We start from the raw sequence: 12,268 nt of genomic DNA on the forward strand, positions 1-12,268 counted from the left end.
AGCCAGGTCAAGGGTTCGCTTGGGACCAATAATGGTTCTCGAGTGCCGACCATATACAAAGTGAAGTCTAGGGGAGTGACAGTAGTACTACTTTTACTGATAGTTTTTTATCGATATAATAGAGTACACAAGTTTCAAAAAAATATTATTCAAACAAACCACAATTCATGTATATGACACCAAGAAACCACCTCACCAATTTACAAATAGCTATTTCTAGAAGATATATTTTATGATGATGATGTTTGATTAAACTTAAAAGAAATTTTTTTTTGAAAGTGAATCTAACTAAATTTGAATTCGTGCTAGAAAATCATACATTGAGAGTAAATCACTCCCTAACAAAGGTGACTCTGTATTCATAAAAACTCGAATCTAAAACGTCTGATTAAAATTTGAAAAAGTACATGCTACCCCACCATTCAAAACCGACCCTGATTCTCCCCCCTCCCCGTTATTGGGTTCGAAAGTGATTGGGGCGTTATGCGGAAGCTTACAATTGCAAATCATATAGTCGATAAATCAGATGAAAAACAAAAGCATACTAAAAATATATTATTGATATGATTTGGCCAAACGGTCTACATATTATAAAACTAATATTGAAAAAGCATAAACGTATTGGGAGAAAATCTCCCCATAAGCTAAACTCTTAAATATCTACATTGTGAATGTTCTTGTGTTCTTGGTATGAGAAAACGTGTATTCAATTTATAGGATCCCAGACTATTCCTCTAAAGAAAATAATAAACCAAATATGGAGGAAAATTATATTTTCCTATAGGAAAAGTTGAAGCATTTATGGTAATACTTTGACTTTCCTTCAAGAGAAAAATAAATTTCAAATAAGGTAAGAAAATCAGGGCAAAACCCTAACAACCCCCCCCCCCCCCCCCCTTCAAACCCACTATAAAAATCCCAAATCTCCTTCTTCCATCATTTCATAGCCAAGCCCCATTCTCATCCACACATACCCCTCTCAAACCCACCATAAGAAAACCCTAATTTTCCTTCTTCCATTTGTACACACTCATCAAGATTCAACACACAAATGACTTCATCAAAATTTGAACCAAATGATGACATACTTGATTTTGTAATCAAGAAAGCAAATGGAATAAAAGGCCTAGTAGACAGAAGCCTTGAAATTATCCCAAATCAATGTATTCAACCAAAAGAACACAGACTAGACAAATCCCAAATTGACAATCAAGAATCAATCCCAACAATTGATTTATCAAATTTTGATGATTTCAATGTTGAAAAATCAATTCAAGAAGCAGCAAGCAAGTGGGGATTCTTCCAAATCATCAATCATGGGATCCCAATTGAAGTTCTTGAAGATTTGAAAGATGCAGCACACAAGTTTTTCGAATTGCCAGCTGAAGAAAAAGTAAAGTATTATAAAGAGAGTTATAGTGCTGGTGAATCTGTGTTGATGTTTTGGAGTGCTATTGGTAATAAAAATGAGAAAGTTTTGGAGTGGAGGGATAGTATAAAACATGGTTGTAATCCAGAAAATGATAGCAGTCTTTGGCCTTCTCAAACAAGGTAACTTTTTGGGTTTTCTGTTCTGTGTAATTTGTAGGTCACGTGTTTTTGAGTAAGTAACAAAAACATACCTGTAGTATTAGTTTTTTCATGAGTTTCATATCTTTAACTGTAAGGTGTTTGTGTTTTCTATCTAAACTCTTGTTAGCTATTTATTAAAACAAACCTAAAAACTTACTAGACCAAGTGTCTCAATACAATCACAAAAGGTTGTGTCACTAGTTAATTAGGCATAAAATTTCGTCCCAATGACAACTGACTCATTAATTTTGAGATGTGTTTTGATAATTAGTTGATGATAGTTCAGATAGGAGGCTTGCAAAAGTATGTTACTTCAGGCCTGTTTTTGACCATTATCTCTAAATTTCATAAAGGTGTATTTAACTTAAATCTGAATTATACTATCTAACTAGGAATTTCTTTTAGTCCCTTTTACAATAATATATTTAGTATAATTCGACAAATAAGAATATGATGTGCGCAAATCTTATTTCTACCTTTGTGGGGTAAAAATGTTGTTTCTGATGGACTTTCTGAACACTCGTAGTGAATTTTTTTAAATTGACGTTAAATTAACTTGCCATTAAATTTTATACGCTCTTAATGAAATTCCTGACTTTGTCACTGGTTTATAGGAACCAAGTCTTGGAGTATCAAAAGTGGGCTAAACCACTTGCTAAAAAGTTGTTAGAGGTGCTATTGAAGGGTCTCAATGTCAATGAATTTGATGAATCTTTAGGACCTCTCTTGATGGGAACTATGGCTATCAACATAAACTATTATCCACCATGCCCAAATCCAAGTATCACCATTGGGGCTCGCCGACACTGCGACGTCTCCTGCATCACTCTGCTCTTCCAGGACGACACGGGAGGCCTATATGTTCGAGGGACTAAAGGCGATAATTGGATCCACGTAAATCCAATCAAAGGCGCCTTAGCGGTTAACATAGGTGACTCGTTGCAGATCATGAGCAATGATCGATACAAGAGTATCGAGCATTGTGTAGCAGTTGATTCGAGCAGGGCTCGAATATCCATACCGCTATTTGTGAATCCTTGCTTTGACAGTGTCATTGGTCCATTTTCACAAATGTTGAAAGATGGAGAAAAACCAGTGTACAAACATGTCTTGTTTTCTGATTATTGGGATTATTTCTTTCGTAAGAGGCCTTCTGGTAAAGCATCACTAGATTTTGCTAAAATTTGATAGTTTAATCTACAAATTTCTTGTTAAGTGAATGTATTGTCAAATTTGTTATCATGTGATGACAAAAACTCTCTTTACATAACCAATGAGTTGGTATGATTGTGTCGTTAGCTTGATTTGTTCTAATCATTCAATAATCTTATTTTACCCTTTATCCAACTTTTTGTTTATAATAACTTTACCCCATTTTTTTTCTTTGTAATATTGTAAGTTTTATCTTCCAATCGTTGGTGTGTAGCACTGTGATAATTTTAAACTTGAACTCAATAATTTGAAAAATGTTCTTTTTTTAAAGCAGATATCAAATATAGAATAAGAAAAAACATGTACTCATGATGGGTAGTAAATATATTTGCCATCAATTAAAGATCTTATGTTTAGAAATGAATTTGCATTCAGTTTAATATCGGATATTGAATACAAAAAATATGAGACAAAACACCTACTTAAATGACGCTTATCATTTTCTAAGATCGTGACCGGTAGTAACTATCTCCATCATCAACTAAAGATTTTTATTATAAATTTACTTTCACTCCTAAGACTAGTATCAAATATAGGGCTGGTTCCCCGCACTAGCAGTGCGCTAGTGTCATCTTCCCCACCCTTTTTCCGTCGTTTGCTCCATCAAAGTCCTTTTAAAGTGTACCTTTACTTCTTATTGATTCTAACTACTCTAAACTACATCTAAATATAGAGAAACTATTCATAACATGAATCATAACCCTTGAATTCAAGGTAGAGTTAAGAGTAAAGTCTTAAGAGTTCTTTCGAGTCATTTTGAGAAATCTTTTACAATCTTTTTAAAACTTGTTTTAAGACTTTAGTACTTGAGTTTGAGAATAAGGAGAGTTGATTTGAATTTTTCAAAATGAATATATGAGAACAAAGTATTCCCAAGAATAAATGTTTTTACATTAAAAATGACCGATATCTAAAGGAGTTCATGAGGAGTTTTGAGTACTATCTCTTTTAAGAGAAATATTTTGAGTAATAATCTGAAAGTTGAGGATGATGAAATGTTTTTAAAAATATGAGCTAAGTTATATTTTGGAAGTAATATTGAGTACTGATATGGGGACGAGTTTAGATAACTCAAAGTCCTCATAAACCATATAGCCAACGTGGGTAGAAAGGGTCATACTTTTTAGATGATTCCTTATTACTTTTTAAGCATAGCTTAGTGGATCCACTTAGTTGAGAAGTTCTATACCCCGGTAAGGTATATGACAGTTCTGGAAGCGTAGGGGAGACATTGTATCACCACATAGCTCATAGTAATGGTTGTCAGTTAGAGAATCTCCCAAACAGAGTTATTTTGTATCTTTACATACTACCTGAGTTATTATTGTATTTTTAAATACATTGAGTTGTTATCTACTGTTTTAAATGCTTTATATAAACTGTAGTTTTATCACCGTTTTATATTGCATTGAGTTGAGTGTCCATGAGTTGAGGTTGAATTGAGTAGAGTCAAGTTGAGTATGTTTCCTTTTAAGCAGTTCAAGCTTGCACGTTATGTTCAGTGTTCCCCTTCCATGCTTGTACATTCCATGTACTGACGCCATTTGGCCGGCATCTTTCATGATGCAGATACTGAAAACCAGGATCATCAACCAGCGCTTCGTTGATCTAGTCGAGTTCCAGATTTGTTTGGTGAGCCTCCTTGATTCCGGAGGATCTCTCATTTAATTATGTTATTTCAATTTGTTGGCATGATCGGGGGTCTTGTACCGGCATCCCTCATAGTATTAGAGGCTTCATAGATAGATAGACAATAGTAGTTCATAAGTCTTGTTCATTTCAGTTGTTATATTCTAGACGTGACTGCCTCTTTTGGCCAGTGAATGTTTTATTTCTAAAATATTTTGAGTTTATCTTTTGAGACATTGAGTTAAAATTTACATTTGAGTTCATTTTATGTTGAGTGAGTCTTCCGCTGAGAGTTGAGCCAGGTCAAGGGTTCGCTTGGGACCAATAATGGTTCTCGAGTGCCGACCATATACAAAGTGAAGTCTAGGGGAGTGACAGTAGTACTACTTTTACTGATAGTTTTTTATCGATATAATAGAGTACACAAGTTTCAAAAAAATATTATTCAAACAAACCACAATTCATGTATATGACACCAAGAAACCACCTCACCAATTTACAAATAGCTATTTCTAGAAGATATATTTTATGATGATGATGTTTGATTAAACTTAAAAGAAATTTTTTTTTGAAAGTGAATCTAACTAAATTTGAATTCGTGCTAGAAAATCATACATTGAGAGTAAATCACTCCCTAACAAAGGTGACTCTGTATTCATAAAAACTCGAATCTAAAACGTCTGATTAAAATTTGAAAAAGTACATGCTACCCCACCATTCAAAACCGACCCTGATTCTCCCCCCTCCCCGTTATTGGGTTCGAAAGTGATTGGGGCGTTATGCGGAAGCTTACAATTGCAAATCATATAGTCGATAAATCAGATGAAAAACAAAAGCATACTAAAAATATATTATTGATATGATTTGGCCAAACGGTCTACATATTATAAAACTAATATTGAAAAAGCATAAACGTATTGGGAGAAAATCTCCCCATAAGCTAAACTCTTAAATATCTACATTGTGAATGTTCTTGTGTTCTTGGTATGAGAAAACGTGTATTCAATTTATAGGATCCCAGACTATTCCTCTAAAGAAAATAATAAACCAAATATGGAGGAAAATTATATTTTCCTATAGGAAAAGTTGAAGCATTTATGGTAATACTTTGACTTTCCTTCAAGAGAAAAATAAATTTCAAATAAGGTAAGAAAATCAGGGCAAAACCCTAACAACCCCCCCCCCCCCCCCCCCCTTCAAACCCACTATAAAAATCCCAAATCTCCTTCTTCCATCATTTCATAGCCAAGCCCCATTCTCATCCACACATACCCCTCTCAAACCCACCATAAGAAAACCCTAATTTTCCTTCTTCCATTTGTACACACTCATCAAGATTCAACACACAAATGACTTCATCAAAATTTGAACCAAATGATGACATACTTGATTTTGTAATCAAGAAAGCAAATGGAATAAAAGGCCTAGTAGACAGAAGCCTTGAAATTATCCCAAATCAATGTATTCAACCAAAAGAACACAGACTAGACAAATCCCAAATTGACAATCAAGAATCAATCCCAACAATTGATTTATCAAATTTTGATGATTTCAATGTTGAAAAATCAATTCAAGAAGCAGCAAGCAAGTGGGGATTCTTCCAAATCATCAATCATGGGATCCCAATTGAAGTTCTTGAAGATTTGAAAGATGCAGCACACAAGTTTTTCGAATTGCCAGCTGAAGAAAAAGTAAAGTATTATAAAGAGAGTTATAGTGCTGGTGAATCTGTGTTGATGTTTTGGAGTGCTATTGGTAATAAAAATGAGAAAGTTTTGGAGTGGAGGGATAGTATAAAACATGGTTGTAATCCAGAAAATGATAGCAGTCTTTGGCCTTCTCAAACAAGGTAACTTTTTGGGTTTTCTGTTCTGTGTAATTTGTAGGTCACGTGTTTTTGAGTAAGTAACAAAAACATACCTGTAGTATTAGTTTTTTCATGAGTTTCATATCTTTAACTGTAAGGTGTTTGTGTTTTCTATCTAAACTCTTGTTAGCTATTTATTAAAACAAACCTAAAAACTTACTAGACCAAGTGTCTCAATACAATCACAAAAGGTTGTGTCACTAGTTAATTAGGCATAAAATTTCGTCCCAATGACAACTGACTCATTAATTTTGAGATGTGTTTTGATAATTAGTTGATGATAGTTCAGATAGGAGGCTTGCAAAAGTATGTTACTTCAGGCCTGTTTTTGACCATTATCTCTAAATTTCATAAAGGTGTATTTAACTTAAATCTGAATTATACTATCTAACTAGGAATTTCTTTTAGTCCCTTTTACAATAATATATTTAGTATAATTCGACAAATAAGAATATGATGTGCGCAAATCTTATTTCTACCTTTGTGGGGTAAAAATGTTGTTTCTGATGGACTTTCTGAACACTCGTAGTGAATTTTTTTAAATTGACGTTAAATTAACTTGCCATTAAATTTTATACGCTCTTAATGAAATTCCTGACTTTGTCACTGGTTTATAGGAACCAAGTCTTGGAGTATCAAAAGTGGGCTAAACCACTTGCTAAAAAGTTGTTAGAGGTGCTATTGAAGGGTCTCAATGTCAATGAATTTGATGAATCTTTAGGACCTCTCTTGATGGGAACTATGGCTATCAACATAAACTATTATCCACCATGCCCAAATCCAAGTATCACCATTGGGGCTCGCCGACACTGCGACGTCTCCTGCATCACTCTGCTCTTCCAGGACGACACGGGAGGCCTATATGTTCGAGGGACTAAAGGCGATAATTGGATCCACGTAAATCCAATCAAAGGCGCCTTAGCGGTTAACATAGGTGACTCGTTGCAGATCATGAGCAATGATCGATACAAGAGTATCGAGCATTGTGTAGCAGTTGATTCGAGCAGGGCTCGAATATCCATACCGCTATTTGTGAATCCTTGCTTTGACAGTGTCATTGGTCCATTTTCACAAATGTTGAAAGATGGAGAAAAACCAGTGTACAAACATGTCTTGTTTTCTGATTATTGGGATTATTTCTTTCGTAAGAGGCCTTCTGGTAAAGCATCACTAGATTTTGCTAAAATTTGATAGTTTAATCTACAAATTTCTTGTTAAGTGAATGTATTGTCAAATTTGTTATCATGTGATGACAAAAACTCTCTTTACATAACCAATGAGTTGGTATGATTGTGTCGTTAGCTTGATTTGTTCTAATCATTCAATAATCTTATTTTACCCTTTATCCAACTTTTTGTTTATAATAACTTTACCCCATTTTTTTTCTTTGTAATATTGTAAGTTTTATCTTCCAATCGTTGGTGTGTAGCACTGTGATAATTTTAAACTTGAACTCAATAATTTGAAAAATGTTCTTTTTTTAAAGCAGATATCAAATATAGAATAAGAAAAAACATGTACTCATGATGGGTAGTAAATATATTTGCCATCAATTAAAGATCTTATGTTTAGAAATGAATTTGCATTCAGTTTAATATCGGATATTGAATACAAAAAATATGAGACAAAACACCTACTTAAATGACGCTTATCATTTTCTAAGATCGTGACCGGTAGTAACTATCTCCATCATCAACTAAAGATTTTTATTATAAATTTACTTTCACTCCTAAGACTAGTATCAAATATAGGGCTGGTTCCCCGCACTAGCAGTGCGCTAGTGTCATCTTCCCCACCCTTTTTCCGTCGTTTGCTCCATCAAAGTCCTTTTAAAGTGTACCTTTACTTCTTATTGATTCTAACTACTCTAAACTACATCTAAATATAGAGAAACTATTCATAACATGAATCATAACCCTTGAATTCAAGGTAGAGTTAAGAGTAAAGTCTTAAGAGTTCTTTCGAGTCATTTTGAGAAATCTTTTACAATCTTTTTAAAACTTGTTTTAAGACTTTAGTACTTGAGTTTGAGAATAAGGAGAGTTGATTTGAATTTTTCAAAATGAATATATGAGAACAAAGTATTCCCAAGAATAAATGTTTTTACATTAAAAATGACCGATATCTAAAGGAGTTCATGAGGAGTTTTGAGTACTATCTCTTTTAAGAGAAATATTTTGAGTAATAATCTGAAAGTTGAGGATGATGAAATGTTTTTAAAAATATGAGCTAAGTTATATTTTGGAAGTAATATTGAGTACTGATATGGGGACGAGTTTAGATAACTCAAAGTCCTCATAAACCATATAGCCAACGTGGGTAGAAAGGGTCATACTTTTTAGATGATTCCTTATTACTTTTTAAGCATAGCTTAGTGGATCCACTTAGTTGAGAAGTTCTATACCCCGGTAAGGTATATGACAGTTCTGGAAGCGTAGGGGAGACATTGTATCACCACATAGCTCATAGTAATGGTTGTCAGTTAGAGAATCTCCCAAACAGAGTTATTTTGTATCTTTACATACTACCTGAGTTATTATTGTATTTTTAAATACATTGAGTTGTTATCTACTGTTTTAAATGCTTTATATAAACTGTAGTTTTATCACCGTTTTATATTGCATTGAGTTGAGTGTCCATGAGTTGAGGTTGAATTGAGTAGAGTCAAGTTGAGTATGTTTCCTTTTAAGCAGTTCAAGCTTGCACGTTATGTTCAGTGTTCCCCTTCCATGCTTGTACATTCCATGTACTGACGCCATTTGGCCGGCATCTTTCATGATGCAGATACTGAAAACCAGGATCATCAACCAGCGCTTCGTTGATCTAGTCGAGTTCCAGATTTGTTTGGTGAGCCTCCTTGATTCCGGAGGATCTCTCATTTAATTATGTTATTTCAATTTGTTGGCATGATCGGGGGTCTTGTACCGGCATCCCTCATAGTATTAGAGGCTTCATAGATAGATAGACAATAGTAGTTCATAAGTCTTGTTCATTTCAGTTGTTATATTCTAGACGTGACTGCCTCTTTTGGCCAGTGAATGTTTTATTTCTAAAATATTTTGAGTTTATCTTTTGAGACATTGAGTTAAAATTTACATTTGAGTTCATTTTATGTTGAGTGAGTCTTCCGCTGAGAGTTGAGCCAGGTCAAGGGTTCGCTTGGGACCAATAATGGTTCTCGAGTGCCGACCATATACAAAGTGAAGTCTAGGGGAGTGACAGTAGTACTACTTTTACTGATAGTTTTTTATCGATATAATAGAGTACACAAGTTTCAAAAAAATATTATTCAAACAAACCACAATTCATGTATATGACACCAAGAAACCACCTCACCAATTTACAAATAGCTATTTCTAGAAGATATATTTTATGATGATGATGTTTGATTAAACTTAAAAGAAATTTTTTTTTGAAAGTGAATCTAACTAAATTTGAATTCGTGCTAGAAAATCATACATTGAGAGTAAATCACTCCCTAACAAAGGTGACTCTGTATTCATAAAAACTCGAATCTAAAACGTCTGATTAAAATTTGAAAAAGTACATGCTACCCCACCATTCAAAACCGACCCTGATTCTCCCCCCTCCCCGTTATTGGGTTCGAAAGTGATTGGGGCGTTATGCGGAAGCTTACAATTGCAAATCATATAGTCGATAAATCAGATGAAAAACAAAAGCATACTAAAAATATATTATTGATATGATTTGGCCAAACGGTCTACATATTATAAAACTAATATTGAAAAAGCATAAACGTATTGGGAGAAAATCTCCCCATAAGCTAAACTCTTAAATATCTACATTGTGAATGTTCTTGTGTTCTTGGTATGAGAAAACGTGTATTCAATTTATAGGATCCCAGACTATTCCTCTAAAGAAAATAATAAACCAAATATGGAGGAAAATTATATTTTCCTATAGGAAAAGTTGAAGCATTTATGGTAATACTTTGACTTTCCTTCAAGAGAAAAATAAATTTCAAATAAGGTAAGAAAATCAGGGCAAAACCCTAACAACCCCCCCCCCCCCCCCCCTTCAAACCCACTATAAAAATCCCAAATCTCCTTCTTCCATCATTTCATAGCCAAGCCCCATTCTCATCCACACATACCCCTCTCAAACCCACCATAAGAAAACCCTAATTTTCCTTCTTCCATTTGTACACACTCATCAAGATTCAACACACAAATGACTTCATCAAAATTTGAACCAAATGATGACATACTTGATTTTGTAATCAAGAAAGCAAATGGAATAAAAGGCCTAGTAGACAGAAGCCTTGAAATTATCCCAAATCAATGTATTCAACCAAAAGAACACAGACTAGACAAATCCCAAATTGACAATCAAGAATCAATCCCAACAATTGATTTATCAAATTTTGATGATTTCAATGTTGAAAAATCAATTCAAGAAGCAGCAAGCAAGTGGGGATTCTTCCAAATCATCAATCATGGGATCCCAATTGAAGTTCTTGAAGATTTGAAAGATGCAGCACACAAGTTTTTCGAATTGCCAGCTGAAGAAAAAGTAAAGTATTATAAAGAGAGTTATAGTGCTGGTGAATCTGTGTTGATGTTTTGGAGTGCTATTGGTAATAAAAATGAGAAAGTTTTGGAGTGGAGGGATAGTATAAAACATGGTTGTAATCCAGAAAATGATAGCAGTCTTTGGCCTTCTCAAACAAGGTAACTTTTTGGGTTTTCTGTTCTGTGTAATTTGTAGGTCACGTGTTTTTGAGTAAGTAACAAAAACATACCTGTAGTATTAGTTTTTTCATGAGTTTCATATCTTTAACTGTAAGGTGTTTGTGTTTTCTATCTAAACTCTTGTTAGCTATTTATTAAAACAAACCTAAAAACTTACTAGACCAAGTGTCTCAATACAATCACAAAAGGTTGTGTCACTAGTTAATTAGGCATAAAATTTCGTCCCAATGACAACTGACTCATTAATTTTGAGATGTGTTTTGATAATTAGTTGATGATAGTTCAGATAGGAGGCTTGCAAAAGTATGTTACTTCAGGCCTGTTTTTGACCATTATCTCTAAATTTCATAAAGGTGTATTTAACTTAAATCTGAATTATACTATCTAACTAGGAATTTCTTTTAGTCCCTTTTACAATAATATATTTAGTATAATTCGACAAATAAGAATATGATGTGCGCAAATCTTATTTCTACCTTTGTGGGGTAAAAATGTTGTTTCTGATGGACTTTCTGAACACTCGTAGTGAATTTTTTTAAATTGACGTTAAATTAACTTGCCATTAAATTTTATACGCTCTTAATGAAATTCCTGACTTTGTCACTGGTTTATAGGAACCAAGTCTTGGAGTATCAAAAGTGGGCTAAACCACTTGCTAAAAAGTTGTTAGAGGTGCTATTGAAGGGTCTCAATGTCAATGAATTTGATGAATCTTTAGGACCTCTCTTGATGGGAACTATGGCTATCAACATAAACTATTATCCACCATGCCCAAATCCAAGTATCACCATTGGGGCTCGCCGACACTGCGACGTCTCCTGCATCACTCTGCTCTTCCAGGACGACACGGGAGGCCTATATGTTCGAGGGACTAAAGGCGATAATTGGATCCACGTAAATCCAATCAAAGGCGCCTTAGCGGTTAACATAGGTGACTCGTTGCAGATCATGAGCAATGATCGATACAAGAGTATCGAGCATTGTGTAGCAGTTGATTCGAGCAGGGCTCGAATATCCATACCGCTATTTGTGAATCCTTGCTTTGACAGTGTCATTGGTCCATTTTCACAAATGTTGAAAGATGGAGAAAAACCAGTGTACAAACATGTCTTGTTTTCTGATTATTGGGATTATTTCTTTCGTAAGAGGCCTTCTGGTAAAGCATCACTAGATTTTGCTAAAATTTGATAGTTTAATCTACAAATTTCTTGTTAAGTGAATGTATTGTCAAATTTGTTATCATGTGATGACAAAAACTCTCTTTACATAACCAATG

The 12,268-nt window shown here is 34.1% G+C and overlaps 5 protein-coding genes across 5 annotated transcripts; all 5 read left to right on the top strand.

Moving 5' to 3' along the window:
• The first annotated feature begins 1,051 nt into the window (after positions 1 to 1,051).
• LOC125840628 (bi-functional coumaroyl CoA and feruloyl CoA ortho-hydroxylase F6H2-2-1-like) lies at positions 1,052 to 2,763 on the top strand. Its single transcript, XM_049519597.1, has 2 exons — positions 1,052 to 1,551; positions 2,187 to 2,763. Exons 1-2 carry the CDS (start codon positions 1,052 to 1,054, stop codon positions 2,758 to 2,760), a joined length of 1,074 nt encoding a protein of 357 aa, XP_049375554.1. The 3' UTR covers positions 2,761 to 2,763.
• Positions 2,764 to 5,762: 2,999 nt separating this feature from the next.
• LOC125840668 (feruloyl CoA ortho-hydroxylase 2-like) lies at positions 5,763 to 6,266 on the top strand. Its single transcript, XM_049519643.1, has one exon. It carries the CDS (start codon positions 5,763 to 5,765, stop codon positions 6,264 to 6,266), a length of 504 nt encoding a protein of 167 aa, XP_049375600.1.
• A 599-nt stretch (positions 6,267 to 6,865) lies between these two features.
• LOC125840669 (bi-functional coumaroyl CoA and feruloyl CoA ortho-hydroxylase F6H2-1-8-like) lies at positions 6,866 to 7,474 on the top strand. Its single transcript, XM_049519644.1, has one exon. The coding sequence runs from the start codon at positions 6,866 to 6,868 to the stop codon at positions 7,469 to 7,471; it is 606 nt and encodes a 201-aa protein (XP_049375601.1). The 3' UTR covers positions 7,472 to 7,474.
• A 2,997-nt stretch (positions 7,475 to 10,471) lies between these two features.
• On the top strand, positions 10,472 to 10,975 carry LOC125840670 (feruloyl CoA ortho-hydroxylase 2-like). The gene has a single exon (XM_049519645.1). It carries the CDS (start codon positions 10,472 to 10,474, stop codon positions 10,973 to 10,975), a length of 504 nt encoding a protein of 167 aa, XP_049375602.1.
• A 599-nt stretch (positions 10,976 to 11,574) lies between these two features.
• LOC125840671 (bi-functional coumaroyl CoA and feruloyl CoA ortho-hydroxylase F6H2-1-8-like) lies at positions 11,575 to 12,183 on the top strand. The gene has a single exon (XM_049519646.1). The coding sequence runs from the start codon at positions 11,575 to 11,577 to the stop codon at positions 12,178 to 12,180; it is 606 nt and encodes a 201-aa protein (XP_049375603.1). The 3' UTR covers positions 12,181 to 12,183.
• Positions 12,184 to 12,268: the final 85 nt, after the last annotated feature.

The sequence above is a fragment of the Solanum verrucosum genome, unplaced genomic scaffold (assembly GCF_900185275.1).
Source record: "Solanum verrucosum unplaced genomic scaffold, falcon-dt-bn FXZP01000176.1, whole genome shotgun sequence".
Taxonomy (NCBI): domain Eukaryota; kingdom Viridiplantae; phylum Streptophyta; class Magnoliopsida; order Solanales; family Solanaceae; genus Solanum; species Solanum verrucosum.